The sequence below is a fragment of the Vitis riparia genome, chromosome 9 (assembly GCF_004353265.1).
Source record: "Vitis riparia cultivar Riparia Gloire de Montpellier isolate 1030 chromosome 9, EGFV_Vit.rip_1.0, whole genome shotgun sequence".
Taxonomy (NCBI): domain Eukaryota; kingdom Viridiplantae; phylum Streptophyta; class Magnoliopsida; order Vitales; family Vitaceae; genus Vitis; species Vitis riparia.
In genome coordinates, this window is record NC_048439.1 from 2,591,000 (window position 1) to 2,607,787 (window position 16,788).

The following is a 16,788-nucleotide window of genomic DNA, read 5'->3' on the forward strand; positions in this document are numbered from 1 at the left end:
TTAAATAATTATTCTGAAAATTTATTATTTTTAGAAAACTATTTTTAAAAAATATATTCTAAAAATATTTCATTTAAAAAAATAATTTTGACATATTTTTAATTATTTTTTATAAACACAATTTTAAAAATATATATTTTTAAGATGTTTGATTTTTAAATAATAATAATAATAATTTATTTTTATTTTTTGGAAAAGATGCATTTTTTAAAATTATTAAATTAAATTAAATTTTATTGAGGTTTACAAAAGAAATAAAATTTAAATTAATATTTTTTACTTTTTTTTTCATAGTCAATAAAGATCATTTTTTAAAAGATAAAAAATTATTTATTTTTCTCAATTTTCAACTTTTTCTAAGTCTTTGACTTAAATGGTGAACTTTTATGGATCAAAACTTCGACCCAATTAGGTTCAAAACACAATTATCCCTTTTATTAATCAATCATTTTAGGTAATTAAGGCATATGAGCATAGGCGAATCAACCCATCTAATTTTTCCTTTTAGATGATATTTATTTCCATTTAAAAATTTTGGATAATACTAAAATTCCATATATTAATTTACTATTAATTTTAAAATATTCTATAAATTTATTTTAATTAATAAATATATGTTTAGTTCCATTTATAATATTTTTTTGACAATTTTTTATTTCTAGAAAATTATAAATTTAAAAATATTTCCTGGCATTGACTTATCATATATGAAAAATCAGGGAATATTTTAATGTTATCCTTAGGATTGATTCAGTGACACATCATATGGTTATCAGAATTTAATTACCAAAAATTTTAATTGTTCAGATACCTGAAAATCAGGCGCAATAATAAAATAAGTTAAAATATCCTCCTAATAATAATTTGAAATGACGTGGCAGTGATGAAAACCTGATCATTTAGGAAAATTGACCCAAGCATGATGGTCCATCGTGGACACGGTCAAAATTTAGTATGCGGATCGGACGGTCAAGATCGGTATCCACGTTTCATGATGTTATTGGATTTTACAAAGAAAGTCAAAACCTGAAGAACTACATCAAACTCGAAAAGCCTCACCTCCACGCAACAAACCCCAGGTCCACGCGCTAAGATGAGGGCGGCACGATAGAGCAGGCAGAGACAGGAGGGCGACACGTAGGCAGCGCGTGGACATAAGAGAAAATGATGGGTGGAAGGAACAAGAGGCTAATACTCCAAAGAAGGAAACGTACAAAAGTTACAGTATTTGACTAGATAACACGTCAGAATGGGCCCACCACTAGCGAAAAATCCTGACTGGATAGGAGTGGTGACAAGAGGGTGGAGCCTCGAGTGACAGGTGGACACGTCAGCGGGAAGGTCTGCATGAGAGGTTGCCAACTTGCATGGGGAGAGGACGTCTCTCTAAAATCATCAATCTTAATAAACTTGTTTGCAAAACTATAAAACATTTTCATGCAAGGACTCCATTCCCCCGAATTCTCAGGGAAGGACTTCCGGCTGATATAAATACCTCCCCAAACCCATAATGTCTCCACCATCAAATCAGGTTCCTCTTGTTCATTTCTCTGATTCAGTTCTTGTGGGTTTTCCTGGGTTTCCTCCTACACATCCGGGATGACCATCCTCATTGATCAGCCTGATTTTGGTAATTTTTAATCTTTTTTTTTAAAAAAATTACTATATTTTTTTGGGGTTTTGGGGTTTTAGATCTGATATTGAATTTACAGTTTTTTTTTTTTTTTTTTTTTGTGGGTTTTGATGTTGAATTATTTTTGGCAGTCGAGGTGGTGGAGGAGAAGGTGGATTTTGAACAGGAGAATGAACTGGTGTTGGACGGTGGGTTTGTGGTGCCGGAGAGCAACGCCTTTGGGCATACCTTTAGGTAAATCCCGGAAACGGAATTAACCCTGGACTAATTAACCCGGTGGATTTCTTCCCCTTTGTTTTTTTTCATAAAGGGGAGGGAGAAAAAAAGGTGTTTTACCAGTTTAAGTGTTTTTTACCTGTTTGATTATATGTGCTGCAGTGTTTTCTTTTTTTCCCTTTATGTTTGTTTCTCGGGAAATCATAGGAAAGGGTCATCGGTTATTAGGGCGGCTGTCGGCAGATTCCAGGATCTTATGACTTTCATGTTTTAGGGTTGGGCCATTTGGGCCTTGTCTTTTCTGTCTGAAAGTTGGATCTTGGGTTTGGGCTTGAAATTGACCCATGCAGGGATCTATTCCCATTGGGCTGTATGGGCCTGCAACTAGATCTCTGGTTCTGGGCTTCAGTTTTAGACATGTGTCTGCAAGATATGTAACATATGATATGATTCGATGTTTCATCTTCTGTTCTCAGGGATTATGATGCTGAAAGCGATAGAAAAGATGGGGTAGAAAATTTCTACAGAATCAATCACATTAACCAGACATATGACTTTGTGAGAAGATCGCCTCAACCTCAAAATTCATCAGACTCTGAGCAATTCTTTTCATTTTGTCAGAGAAATGAATCAATCCTTGGCCTTTGATTTTTATGTACTAGGTGAAGAAAATGAGAGGGGAGTACAGCAGGCTGAACAGGGTGCAAATGAGCATATGGGAATGCTGTGAACTTCTCAATGATGTTGTTGATGAAAGTGATCCTGACTTGGATGAGCCTCAGATTGAGCACTTGCTGCAGACAGCTGAGGCCATCCGAAAAGACTATCCTAACGAGGATTGGATGCACCTCACTGCCCTTATCCATGGTAAATTCTCTGCTTCATCTCCATAAATCCTATGAATAATATTAGGTAGAGGCCCGAGGACCTGTGTAAGGAACACTCCCAACCTCGTTGATACTGTACGGGCCTTAAGGGCCTTCACTGACACAATAAGGATAGTCACGTTGTACTTTTCCATGAAATGGGCAGCCTCTAAACGACTCACTATTTACTATGCTTTAGAAATGTAGGGTCACATCGAATCAGGTTTGTAAGAGGGTGAAGTTCCTTGAACAAGGTAAGTAGGGGAAACAATTACTTGACATGGTTTCTTTATGGACTACAGATCTGGGAAAGGTCCTCCTCCTTCCTTCCTTTGGAGAACTGCCTCAGTGGGCTGTTGTTGGTGAGTGTCTTGTTTCATTTATTGCAGTTAATATCATCAAACATATTAAAAAAATTTGTAATCTCATCATGTTGTTGTATTGCAGGGGACACATTCCCTGTTGGGTGTGCTTTTGATGAGTCTATTGTTCATCACAAGGTTGGCCTTCTTTCAAGTTCATATTACTGAAGAAACATATCCAATTACTATTTTAATCATATTTATGGTTTTTATGATGCTCTGCAGCATTTCAAGGAGAGCCCTGACTACTATAATCCTGCTTACAACACTAAGTATGGGGTTTACTCAGAGGGCTGTGGGCTTGAGAATGTGATGATGTCGTGGGGGCATGATGACTACATGTACCTGGTACATGTTTCAAACTCTGCTCACATTATCTACTCTACCTTCTACATAACATTTTTTCATTGTTTTTAAGGTTAAGAGTGACAAAATTCTAACTTCCCATCTCTCATTTTTAGGTGGCCAAGGAGAACAAGACAACTTTACCTTCAGCAGGGCTTTTTGTTATCAGATACCATTCCTTTTATGGTAAGTACAAAAAAATCAGAGAAATTTCTTGAACCCCATTTAGCATCAAGGCTTTATTTTGTTATTGAGTTGTGGGAATGAGGAAATTTCTCTAAATATATGTATCCAATTATACACAACATGGTGATTTCTTGATGAATTGGTCTTAATGGAAGTGTTTCATGTGGCAGCTTTGCACAGGTCTGATGCATATAAATATCTGATGAATGAGGAAGACATTGAGAATCTGAAGTGGCTCAAGATATTCAAGTAAGTTTACCATTTTTTTCTTTAACCTTTTAGTCCTAACTATACTTTGCCTAATATATTCTAATGTTTATTTTCCAATGCCTTCCTATATATGCAGCAAATATGACCTTTACAGCAAGAGCAAAGTCCGAATCGATGTTGAGAAGGTCAAGCCGTACTATCTTTCCCTCATTGAAAAGGTTAGAACTGCTGTATTTTGTTAGAACCCATTTGACATTGATTCTAAGGAGTGTTTCTAAGTTTTCTAACACTTAGAAAATTTTTATCAAAATAGTTGTTTTGAAACGTTTCCCAAAATCATTGTTGGACAAGCTCTTACATTTTTTCTGATCCCCTATGATTTGTGTGATTTGTCCTTAACACAAAGAACCATTGTGGTTACAGTACTTCCCTGCTAAGCTAAACTGGTGAAAGTTGAAGCTCTGAAGTTTGCTGGAGTAGTTCATAGCTTGGTCTTAGTCTGCTAGAGGGGCAGGGCATGATGTAATATAGATGGTTTTCCTTTCTATGATGTTTAGGGACCAGGGAAATAATAGTGTACTCGTGAGAAGAGAATCTCACAATATTGTAGCTTGTGGCTCTTCTGAAATAAATTCTCTGCATTGCCCTTCTGTAATTGCTCTTCCCTTGTTAGTTTGAACATAATGGTTTAGTTGTGAAGAATCAAAGAGGTTACCTCCCATCTTCCATCTAATTAAGCCAAACAAAAGACCTATTATGATCCATAAATTAAGTTCTCAGTTGATGAATCAAATATTATGTACAAGGTAAATTACAAGAACTATGTGGTTGAGCTCAAGGAATTGGTAAATATGGCAATTCTATTGGTTGACCCAAAATGTATCTATTATTTAAATGGGTTACACAGGTGGACATGAATTTATCCTAAATCCAATTATACTCAACCCAAGCCCGTCAAAAGTGTGTAGGGTTCAATCATATCAAACTTTGCCACAATATTTGGAAAAATATAGGTTCTGTTTGGTAATTGTTTTAAAAAATAGTTATGAAAAACAACTTGTGAAAATAATTTTCAAAACTATTTTATGATGATTTATAAAACAAAAGTCTGTTTGAAAACTTGAAATATTTTTAATCTATTTTTAATATTTTTAAATATATTTTAAAAATAATTTTTATATGTAGTAGTTTATTTTCAATCATTCTACGTATTTGTATAATCACTTTTTTAAATAGTCTTCAAAAAACAAAAAATAGACTAATATCTCAAATAGTATGGGATGAAATTAAGATTGTCCAAATGGTGTGAGATGAAATCAAGATTGTCGGGCTAGAGTCTTACCTAATCTTACAGCAGCTCATCGTAACTCTCTTGTTTCTTTTATGAAAGCCGTAGATTTTGAACCATTATGGTTGCTTGAGTTGAATTTTGAACCATTATAGTTACAAGGCATTGACTCAAACTTCATTCAATTCACAATCCCACCTAAGAGATGATGAGAAAAAGCCTGTTGTGAAAAGGAGAAAGTTTGAAAATGGTGAAAGTCTAATTAATAAGGTGGAAACTTGGACAAACTGGTGCCCAAAACACTACGAATTCTACATTTTCCATTCATACTTCGGAGCATATAACGCAAAGTAACTTCCATGACTAAGTCCTTCACAATCTATATGAGTATGGTTCTCCGGTATCAGATTTTATCATAGCAGAAATGGCAGGAACCAACTCCCCAAGGTCCATTCTGCTCACCATTTTCATCTTTGCCATGGTTTTATCTCCAATGGTATCATCATGTGATGCAGCTCGATTCACCCAACGAGGTAAACCCAATCAATTATCGATCACTGGTACTGAATATTTTGTTTCCATGATGAGATTAATTCAGTCTTTTCTTTTTTCTCATGCAGAGCTTCTTCAAGAAGACGAAGGACCCATATGCCCTGCTTGTGTTTGCTGCTCACCTGCACCTCCCGGCGGTTGCTGCCCATGCTGTGCTTCTCCTGCAGAACCAGCGTCACCCTGAAACGCCAGCTTTGTCCCCTAATCGTATATTTATGAATAAACAGAAGCCGAAGGATATGCCAGTGTGTCTGCCTGCTTCATATGACTTTGTTATGAAAATAAATTTGCATAAATTCATGCTGTATCGTGAACTTCCCCACCTTATGTTATGTTCATGTTTGTTTGGTTTAATCAAAATATGGAAAATATATTGAAGTCTTTGTAATGTTTTACAAATGCGGTTGATATTATCAGCAGAAATCTGAATGATTAATTCTACATTGAGGGTCCACATAAACATACATATATTCAGAAGCATTCAACCATATTAACTGATGGTGGTCACCAACTTTATAAACCAAACATCACAAAAAGTCCTATGACGTTAAAGCTTGTGCCCTTATCCATGGTAAATTCCTGCTTCATCTCGGTAAATCCTATGAATAATATTAGGTAGAGGCAAAAGGACCCTTGTAAGGAACGCTCCCAGCCTAACAGACATCGTATGGGCTTTGAGGATCCTCAGGGACAATATTTGCATAGTTGGGAGTGACTCGTTATAAATGATATCAATTTTAATTCCTAATCTTGATGTGGGAGTTTGTTTGACCCAATACAAGGGGTCTCACCTATTTCACTCTGCAATCCCATGTGATATAATGAATATATTGTGTCTCCATTGGGTGTATTTGTGACATCCTACATCAGATTGATGACATGATATGTGTATGACCTCTTCTTGAACCTTGTAGATGAGTTTTAAAACCGTAAGGACTGTTTGGGTCCAAAGTAGACGATATCCATAAAGTTGATGGAGTTGTATCTTTTCAACTCTTGAGTCACATTGAACTTTTCCATGAAATGGGCAGACTCTAAAGGACTCACATCCAATCTGGTTTGTAAGTAGGGAAACAATTGCTTGACTTGTCTCTCGATGTACTGCAGATCTGGGAAAGGTCCTCTTTCCTTCCTTTGGAGGACTGCTTCAGTGGGCTGTTGTTGGTGAGTGTCTTATTTCATATGTTGCAGCTAATATCATCAAACATATTAAAAAATTTTGTAATCTCATCATTTTGTTATATTGCAGGGGACACATTCCCTGGTGGGTGTGCTTTTGATGAGTCCATTGTTCATCACAAGGTTGGTCTTCTTTCAAATCCATATTACTAAAGAAACATATCCAGTTACTCTAATTATTCTAATTATTTGAATCAGACTTATGGTTTTTATGATGCTCTGCAGTATCTCAAGGAAAACCCTGACGACCATAATCCTGCTTACAACAAGTATGGGCTTACTCAGAGGGCTGTGGGCTTGAGAATGTGATGATGTCATGGGGGCATGATGATTACATGTACCTGGTACATGTTTCAAACTCTGCCCACATTATCTACTCTACCTACATGATTTTTTTTTAATTGTTTTTGAGGTTAAGAGTGACAAAATTCTAACTTCCCATCTCTCATTTTTAGGTGGCCAAGGAGAACAAGACAACTTTACCTGCAGCAGGGCTTTCTGTTATCATATACCATTCCCTTTTGTGGTTAGTACAAAAAAAATCAGAGAAATTTCTTGAACCCCATTTAGCATCAAGGCTTTATTTTGTTATTGAGTTGAGGGAACGAGGAAATTTCTCTAAATATATATCCAATTATACACAAAATGGTGATTTCATGATGAATCGGTCTTAATGAAAGTGTTTAATGTGGCAGCTTTGCACAGGTCTGATGCATATAAACATCTGATGAATGAGGAAGACATTGAGGATCTGAAGTGGCTCAAGATATTCAAGTAAGATTACCATTTTTTTCTTTTACTTTTAAGTCCTAACTATACCTTGCCTAATAAATTCTGATGTTTATTTTCCAATTCCTTTCCTGTATATGCAGCAAATATGACCTTTACAGCAAGAGCAAAGTCCGAATCGATGTTAGAACCCGTTTGACAATGATTCTAAGAAATGCTTCTAAACTTTCTAACACTTGAATTTTTTTTTTAGAATAAATGTTTTGAAATGTTTTTTAAAATTACTGTCAAATAAACTCTTACATTCTTTCTGGTCCCTATGATTTGTCCTTATCACAAAGAACCTTTGTTGTTGCAGTACTTCCCTGCTAAGCTTAACTGGTGAAAGTTGGAGCTCTCAAGTTTGCCGGAGTAGTTCAACACAGCTTGGTCTCAGTCTGCTGGAGGGCAGGGCATGATGTAATATAGATGGTTTTCCTTACTATGATGTGTAATGACCAGGGAAATAATAGTGTACTCGTGAGAAGGGATTCTCACAATATTGTAGCCTGTGGCTCTTCTGAATAAATTCTCTGCATTGCCCTTCTGTAATTGCTCTTCCCTTGTTTCCAAAGTTGGAGTAAAATGGTTTAGTTGTAAAGAATCAAAGAGGGCACTTCTCATCCTCCATCTAATTACGACAAACAAAAGATTTCATATGATTCATAAATTAAATTCTCAGTTGATGAATCAAATATTTAGTACAAGGTAAAATACAAGAACTATGTTTTTGAGTTGAGGGAATTGATAACAAGTGGCAATTCGTGTTGGTGGTTGTTTGTGTCAAAACCAAGATATTTTACTACATAGTTCAACCTGAACTCGACATGAATAATAATCAAATCAAAAATATAAATCAAATACTATCTAATTATTAATTAGGTAACACATTTAACAATCAAGTTTTTCTATTTGATAATTAAGTTGAGCTAGATCAATCTTATATAAATTTATATGATCAATGCCTACATGTGTATAACTTAATTAAGTTAAATATGAATTACATAGTTTAAACTTATATTTAAATTAATTATTAAATGAGTCAATTTAGGTTAAATTTATATTATGCAAGTTGATCCAAAAACTTTCTATTTGTTAAATGGGATATACTGGTTAACATGAATATAACCCAAATCCAATTATACTCGAGCCAAATAAAACTATGTTGGGTTCGAGTTCGTGTTGGAAACATCGTATCAAACTTTGCCACCGCTAAACATGGTTATCTCAATATGATACTTGGAAAATTGTAGTGACTATTTCAAATAGTCCGAGATGAAATCAAGATTGGCCAGCTTGATTCTTACCTAATCTTACAGCAGCCCATCATAATTCTCTTGTTTCCTTGATGAAAGCAATAGATTTTGAATCATTGTAGTTGCTTGAGTGAGTTGAGGATATCATGCTGACCTACGTAAGATGCTATTCAAATTGATAACAACTACTAGTGACATAAGACATTGACTCAAAGCTCATTCAACCCACAATCCCACCTAAGATGATGAGAAAAAGGCTGTGAAAAAGGAGAAAAGTTTGAAAATGGTGAAAGCTCATCCAATAAGATGGAAACTTAGACAAACTGGAGCCCAAAACGCTGGGAATTCTACATTTTCCATTCATACTTTGCAGCATATACGCAAAGTAACTTCCATGACTATGTCCTTCACAGTGTATATAAGTATGCTTCTCCAGTACTAGATTTTATCATAACAAATTAACATGGCAGCAACCAACTCTCCAAGGTCTATTCTGCTCACCATTTTCATCTTTGCCATGGTTTTATCTCCAATGGTATCACCATGTGATGCAGCTCGATTCACCCAACGAGGTAAACCTGATTAATCATTGATTACTGGTACTAGATATTTTGTTACCATGATGATATTAATTCAGTCTTTTTTTTTTTCTTTCTCTTTTTTCATGCAGAGCTTCTTCAAGGAGGACCCCTCTGCCCTGCTTGTGTTTGTTGCTCACCTTTACCTCCAAACGGTTGCTGCCAATGCTGTGCTTCTCCTGCAGAACAACCAGTGTCACCCTGAAACGCCAGCTTTGTCCCCTAATCATATATTTATGAATAAATTGAAGCCAAAGGACATGCCAGTGTCCCTGCCTGCTTCATATTCCTTTGTTCTGAAAATAAATTTGAATGAAGTTCATGCTGTATTGTGAACTCCCCACCTTATGTTATGTTCATGTTGGTTGGTTTAATCAAAATATGGAAAATATATTGAAGTGTTAATAATTTTTCACAAATGGGGTTGATGATAGTATCTGCAGAAATCTGAATGACTAATTCCACATTGAGGGTCCACCAAGCCACAGATATTTTCAGAAGCATTCAACCATATTAAATGATGGTGGTCACCAACCTTATAGATCAAACATCACAAAAGGTCCACATGATATTAAATCTCGTGATAACCACATCTAACGGATATTGAGTTAATCTCAAAGATAGAAGACACATCATCTGTAATTAGAATGACCCAAGATTGATCAGATGGTTCCAAGTGTCTTGTGATTTATAATTAGATGAGGCCAGCTACTTTTCACTGCAGGGTTCATAAATTTGAACTACTGAACCTAGTAACTGCAACTAGTCAAGATGAGTATTCAATTTAGAAAGAGTGGTTGGTGATGGTCACTTTCATGTTTGTAGGGAAGGTGCTCTTCATTCTTAAATGCTTGAGAAGGTTTCTCAAGGCTCTCCATCAATGCAGCGGTCTTATCTTCTATACCCTGATTTTCAGCAGAAAGATCAATCATGTTATAGTTCATAGTTTCATCTCCGATTTTCTCTTCATCTAAGCTGAATACAACATTTTTTAATCTATAGAGAAAAAAAAAATGTTTGTGGAGTGCAGAGGAACATATGCCTGGTCTTCAAAAGTATGCCTTCTTTTCCTGCAAGTGTTTGCCCTCACCATTTCTATGGAAGAATCGGTAGCTCTGGCTTCTGATGGTGTTTTTGGTGATTCAGAAAGCATCATCAATCGTAAACCTGCTCGAAGGAAGCTAGATGACATAGCTGGTAACGTGTTTTTTCATTGCGAAATATAGATCAAGGTCTCAAGGGCTGATTGGTTTAAATCAGTTCCCTCTTGGGATTTCACACAGATTTTGGCCTCTTCATTTTACTTTTTGTGCTTTTTATATCACCATGTGCCTGTGCCACTAAATATGGAGGCAATTATCTTTTTGGGATATCAATCTGCAGATTTTCCCTGACTGAGTTATTAGACATCCTTTCGTAGTTCAGATCATCCAGACCATAATTCTTGAACATCCTAATAGTAATATTAAGGAAGAAGGCACAAGAATCAAATTAAAATCAAGTTTTCAGAGGAAAATTCATGCCCAAATTCATTTTTTTGTAAAGCAAGCTTTAAGAATTCCTAGGAATAATGTTTTCTGATTTAAGTATATTAACAAGTTTCAAGATGGGGTTTCAAATAAAGTGCAGAATTTTAGAAGGCTGAAGAAAAAGTGCTCTGTTTTTACTCACCAAACACTAAAAAACTTAGGCACCCTTTTCCCTCTGAAGTGATATCTGAGATATTTCTTGTTGCTTGTAGGAGTCATTCTCCATTGAATTTGCTTCTAAACAGTACACAACTGAGCTAACACTTCATACCTCTAAGCTTATGGGAAAGAAGAAATGGGAATATAGAAGCAATGTATTCATCATTATCAGAGCCCTGTTTTTGCTGGACTCTGTTCATCTACCAATTCACACAGCTCTGTCCCAATCCCACGAATATCGATATTTTTAGGACAGAACCCAGCAACTAACTATTAAAAGTAGCACATATATTATTAGTGTAGCATATAGCATTGATTAATCTGGTTTACTTGATCAAAAAGGTTATTCTAATTTTTTATTTTTTTGCTGGTTTCTTGTGAATTTCAAAGGCTCCATAAACATAGACTGCGGGCTACCTGAAGATTTCAAGTACATTGATGCCAAAACTGGGTTACAGTACACTTCGGATGCAAGCTTCATCAGATCCGGAATAAATAAGAACATATCATCCAAGTTCAGCTCTACAACTCTTCACAAGTCTCTCACAAATGTTAGAAGCTTCCCTCAAGGGAAAAGGAATTGTTACACACTGAGACCTCCAGAAGGCCACGGCACTATGTATTTGATCAGAGCTTCCTTCATGTATGGAAACTATGATGAACTCAACCAGGTTCCACAGTTTGATCTTTATATTGGAGTTAACATGTGGGATTCTGTGAAGCTGGACAATGCATCTCATCTTGTGATGAAGGAGATTCTACATGCTCCCTCAGATGATGATATCTATGTATGTCTTGTAAATATCGGTTGTGGAGAACCATTTATATCATCACACTGGAAGTAAGGCATTTTCATGATTCTAGTTATAGGACTGAGTCTGGATCACTAGCTTTATACAGGCGGCTCGATGCTGGTTCAACAACCAATGAGATAGTCAGGTGAGTTTACCATTGAATTGTGTTTGGTTTTCAAGAAACATGTTTTACAAGCATATGATATGTTTGGGAAACACCTCTCTCAGGTTCAAAGACGACGCTTATGATCGAATTTGGTTTCCTTATAATTTACCTGACTGTGAATCACTCAATACAACAGTGCCCATTGATTCCCATGCTGAAACTGAGTATAAACTGCCATCAAAGGTCATGACCACTGCCATTAGGCCAATGAATAGCAGTGCCTCATTGGACTTTGATTTCGATATCGGTGATTCCACTCTGGAGTTTTATGTGTACATGCACTTTGCAGAACTTGAGGGGCTGCAGGAAAACCAGACTAGAAATTTCAGCATTACCCTGAATGGTAACCCCTGGGGGGAAGCTAATATTGTTCCCAAGTACCTGCACTCAAGAACTGTAAATAACAAACAGCCAGTGAGGGGATCCAAGCTGAAGTTTTCTATTTATAAGACATTGAATTCTTCCCTTCCTCCGATCCTAAATGCCATGGAGATTTACATGGTGAAAGATCTCTTACAGGCGCCAACTTTCCAAGAAGATGGTGTGTCCCCTTGCTCATGTACTTACATTTTTTTAAGCCAGGCATAATTTTTATATGATCGCTTGTTTAATACTAGTAAATGGTATCTCGAGAATCAAATCATTCTATCTTGTTGAGAAGAACTGGCAAGGAGATCCATGTGCCCCAGTGCAACCTTGGGATGGCCTCACCTGCAGTAACAATGGTTATGAATCACCCAGAATCATCTCTCTGTGAGTATAAGCACTTGGAAGGATGTAAGGAAGAAAATAAAAAACTATATATGTTATAGCTAATTACAGAGACTATCTCAATAAATATTGGATTACTTGCAGGAATCTGTCCTCAAGTGGATTGAGAGGCACGATATCTCCTTCACTGTTGAATCTCACAGCATTACAGTTCCTGTAAGTGTTACTGGACATCGTTAAAACATCCAAGTATTGGTTGATATATTTATGTCATAAGCCTTATCTTCCAAATGACTTGTGAAGTATACTTCTTGGAAAATGAATACATGCAACAATACCCTCTACTGTAATAAGAAATCCTGTTAGTGACAGGAGTGAGTTTGAAAGTATTCTACGTACATTTCATTTCAGGGATTTGTCGAACAATAGCCTAACAGGAGAACTGCCTGAATTTTTGTCACGACTGTCATTCTTGACTGCCCTGTAAGTAATGGAGTTTTGATGGTATAATAAAAAATTGTTGGAATGAAAAACATCCAGTCTAATTCAACATCTTTGCAGGAATGTTACAGGAAACAAGCTCTCGGGTTCAGTTCCTCCAGATCTCATTGCAAGATCAGAGAAAGGGTCACTGTCATTGAGGTTCACCCTCTCAATTCGAAACCCCATCAATACTAATTCTATTTCTTGAACACTACTTTGGTTTTCCAACTTCATTTTCCCCTAAGAACAACTAATTTAATGCTAGTGTGGCCAACAACCCGGATCTTTGTCCATCGGCTCAATGCAAAGAGAATAAGAACTCTGTCGGTCCAATAGTTGCAGCAGTAGTTTCATCACTTGTCATCATCTTCCTTGCATTGGTTATTATATGGAGCCTAAAAAGAAGGAAAAAAGGTGCATTTTTTGCAGTTCAAGAAGTTGGCCTTATGAATACTTGCGTCCTAATTCTAAGATGTCTTGATTTTTTTTTGTGGTCATATTAGCTACAAAATCACTTGTCAGATCTCCTGAAGAAACATGGTCACTAAAGATGGAGAACCAACGATTCAGATACTCAGAGATTGTGAGTATTACCAATGACTTTCAAACAGTCCTTGGGACGGGAGGATTTGGAACCGTTTACCATGGCTGCATGCTTAATGGCACACAAGTTGCTATCAAGATGCTCTCTCAATCATCAAAACAAGGAATGAAGGAGTTTCGCAATGAGGCATGCTTCTTGATACATAAATTCATTTTCTTTTGATCTTACAACAAATCTTGATTGTTAAAAGATTTTTGTGATGCCCACATTGGATAAAAAAAAAATTTTCACCATTATATATGTATGGAATCTTTTTAACCTTGTATATGTGTTTTAAAGCCATGAGGTCTCTTTGAATATAAGGCACACAAGAGTTCATCCCCGATCAGGGATGTCTGCCTTGTAATCCCATACGATATAACAAGTACACTATGTTTGTATGAGAGTGATTGTGATATCCCACATTAAATAGAGAAAAAGTTTTTTGAACCTATATATGTATGAGTCCTCTTTCTTGTGAAAATGTTTCTCATTTGACTTTGTTTTTGATTTTTGAGTTGCAGGCTAGGCTCTTGATGAGAGTTCACCATAGAAACTTGGCTTCTCTGGTTGGGTACTGCCATGAAGGTACAAACATGGGGCTCATCTATGAGTACATGGCTGGTGGGAACTTACAAAATTATCTATCAGGTAAATTCCCATTTTCCTGTATGAATCTTACCTCACTAAGAAAACCATTTTGCTAAAAATAAAATCAAGATGCAAATATTGGCTTCTCATGTTGAAGGGGCAGATATAAGCACTAGTCCTTTGAGTTGGATAGAGAGACTTCAAATAGCAGTGGATGCAGCACAAGGTGAGAAGGCCAATTGATTGCAATTGATACTAATAAAGTTCAAATCCCTTGAATTAAACTAACATTTCTTCAAAATTTGAGGTGTAGGACTAGAATACATGCACTGTGGTTGCAAGCCACCTATAATCCACAGAGATGTGAAAACTGCCAACATTTTGTTGAATGAAAAACTGCAAGCTAAGATAGCTGATTTTGGGTTCTCAAGATTTTTCTCAATTGAGAGTGAAACTCATCCCACAACTGCAGTTGTTGGCACTATTGGTTACATTGATCCAGAGTAAGTCCATGTTACTTTACAGTTAATCAGTATATGACTCTATTTCTTTATAGGAGATTGGTCTATGAATTAGAACCCTATTTTCTACTTTAGGGATCATTCTATATTTTTGGTCAAAAAGAGTAGACATGTGGATAGGGTTGCAAATTAGGTGAGTTGGTTGAGTTGATCCCTAAATCAAATCCAATTTGAATTAAGAAATAATCAACTTTAACCTAACCCAACCCATTTTCTAACTTGAGTTATTCAACCTAATCCTAACCCAACCCCATTTCTTTAAATTTGGGTTGAACTTGGGTTGGTTAGATCAAATTCAAGTTGGTTATGTTGCATAATTCAAAATTCATCTATAATGTTTTTTTTTAAACTTTTTCTGTACATTTATATGAAAATTTAAATAGTGAATAGGACATAATTTTAAGATAATAACAAAAAAGTGAAAATAAATTTATATATCTTTTTACAAAAATGAAAAGTATATGATATAATATAATTTGATATATTTTCTAAAAATCTAAAAAAAAAAATGAATATTGTTATATAAGATAATAGACATTACAAATATTAAAAAAAATATTAAATCGAGTTCGGGTTGAGATTGGGTGGTGCGAGCCTTAGTTAAATCCAACCCAAATTGAGTTTAGATTGAAAAAACTTAACCTAAGCCCAATCCAAGTATTGAAAATTATTGTCTAAATTTGTCCAAAGGTTAGGTTGGGTCGGACAAACTTGTCCAAGTTACACCCCTACATGTGGGTGTTATAAAAACTATAAAATAAAATAAGACACTATACTGGATTTAGTCACCAAGTGCTTCTGTGCAGGTACTACATATCTAATAGGTTGACCCAGAAAAGTGATGTTTATAGCTTTGGAATTGTTCTATTGGAGTTGATAACTGGAAAACCTGCAATCATTAAAGATGAAGACAACATTCATATAGTTCAATGGGTAAGGTCTTTTGTGGAGAGAGGGGACATTGGAAGCATTGTTGATCCCAGGCTACAAGGAAATTTGAACACAAATTCAGTTTGGAGAGTTTTGGAGACAGCAATGGCATGCCTACCACCAATTTCCATCCAAAGGGTGACTATGAGTCATGTAGTGATGGAACTAAAGGAGTGTTTGGAAGAAGAGAAAGCTCATGATCAAACTAGAAGGATGGAGGAACAGGCCACAGAATCAAGCAATTCGATTGACTTATATAGTCCGGATCTTGAACTTGAAATGGGTCCAGAAGCAAGATAATAGTTAGGCTCTATTTCATAAGTGTTTTCAAGTTTTAAAAAATAGTTTTTTGAAAATTGGTTTAAAAAATTGTTTTTCTCATATTTTGTAGAACTAGTAGTTGAATAGATGCGATGCACATGGATGATGCGGATGATGTTTGGGGATGTAACTTTCACAATTTAATATCTTATTCGAATATTACTTGGATTTTTTTTTATAATTATATAAAATTTTAGTTTTTTCTTATTCATAGAGTATCAATGGTTTAATATTTTAAAAAGTTTTTTTTTTTTTTTGTCATTTTATGTCTATTATGTTGGATAAAAGTTGAAACTCGTTATATTTATTTTTATAGTCATAAATTTTAGTTTTTTCTTATTAACCATAACTTTTGAGATTAAATTCATAGAATTTCAATGATTTAATATTTGAATGATTTAGTATTTTAATTTTGATTTAATTTTATTTATTTATTTATTTATTTTTAACTTTTGAGTTTATTATGTTGGATAAAAGTTGAAACTTGTTGGGAATGCATGTGACCTGTTAAATATTACAATAAGTAATATTTGGGTGACTTTGCCAATCCACAATAATTAT

General features: G+C 35.4%; 2 protein-coding genes and 1 pseudogene across 2 annotated transcripts; all 3 read left to right on the forward strand.

The window, feature by feature from the left end:
- The first annotated feature begins 1,519 nt into the window (after positions 1-1,519).
- On the forward strand, positions 1,520-4,517 carry LOC117922063 (inositol oxygenase 1-like). The gene is made up of 11 exons (XM_034840062.1): positions 1,520-1,630; positions 1,765-1,867; positions 2,326-2,407; positions 2,512-2,716; positions 3,018-3,077; positions 3,163-3,215; positions 3,303-3,425; positions 3,539-3,608; positions 3,779-3,857; positions 3,955-4,036; positions 4,242-4,517. Exons 1-11 carry the CDS (start codon positions 1,600-1,602, stop codon positions 4,266-4,268), a joined length of 915 nt encoding a protein of 304 aa, XP_034695953.1. The 5' UTR covers positions 1,520-1,599; the 3' UTR covers positions 4,269-4,517.
- A 1,006-nt stretch (positions 4,518-5,523) lies between these two features.
- LOC117922062 (putative leucine-rich repeat receptor-like protein kinase At2g19210) lies at positions 5,524-16,405 on the forward strand. Its single transcript, XM_034840061.1, is given in 15 exon segments — positions 5,524-5,639; positions 9,532-10,636; positions 11,518-11,960; positions 11,963-12,066; positions 12,150-12,628; positions 12,705-12,840; positions 12,943-13,014; positions 13,210-13,281; positions 13,360-13,440; positions 13,547-13,695; positions 13,785-14,011; positions 14,389-14,515; positions 14,613-14,681; positions 14,769-14,958; positions 15,783-16,405. Coding segments are annotated over 14 exon segments (2,757 nt in total). The 5' UTR covers positions 5,524-5,639; positions 9,532-10,452; the 3' UTR covers positions 16,207-16,405.
- Positions 5,531-7,806, forward strand: LOC117922410 (annotated as a pseudogene).
- Positions 16,406-16,788: the final 383 nt, after the last annotated feature.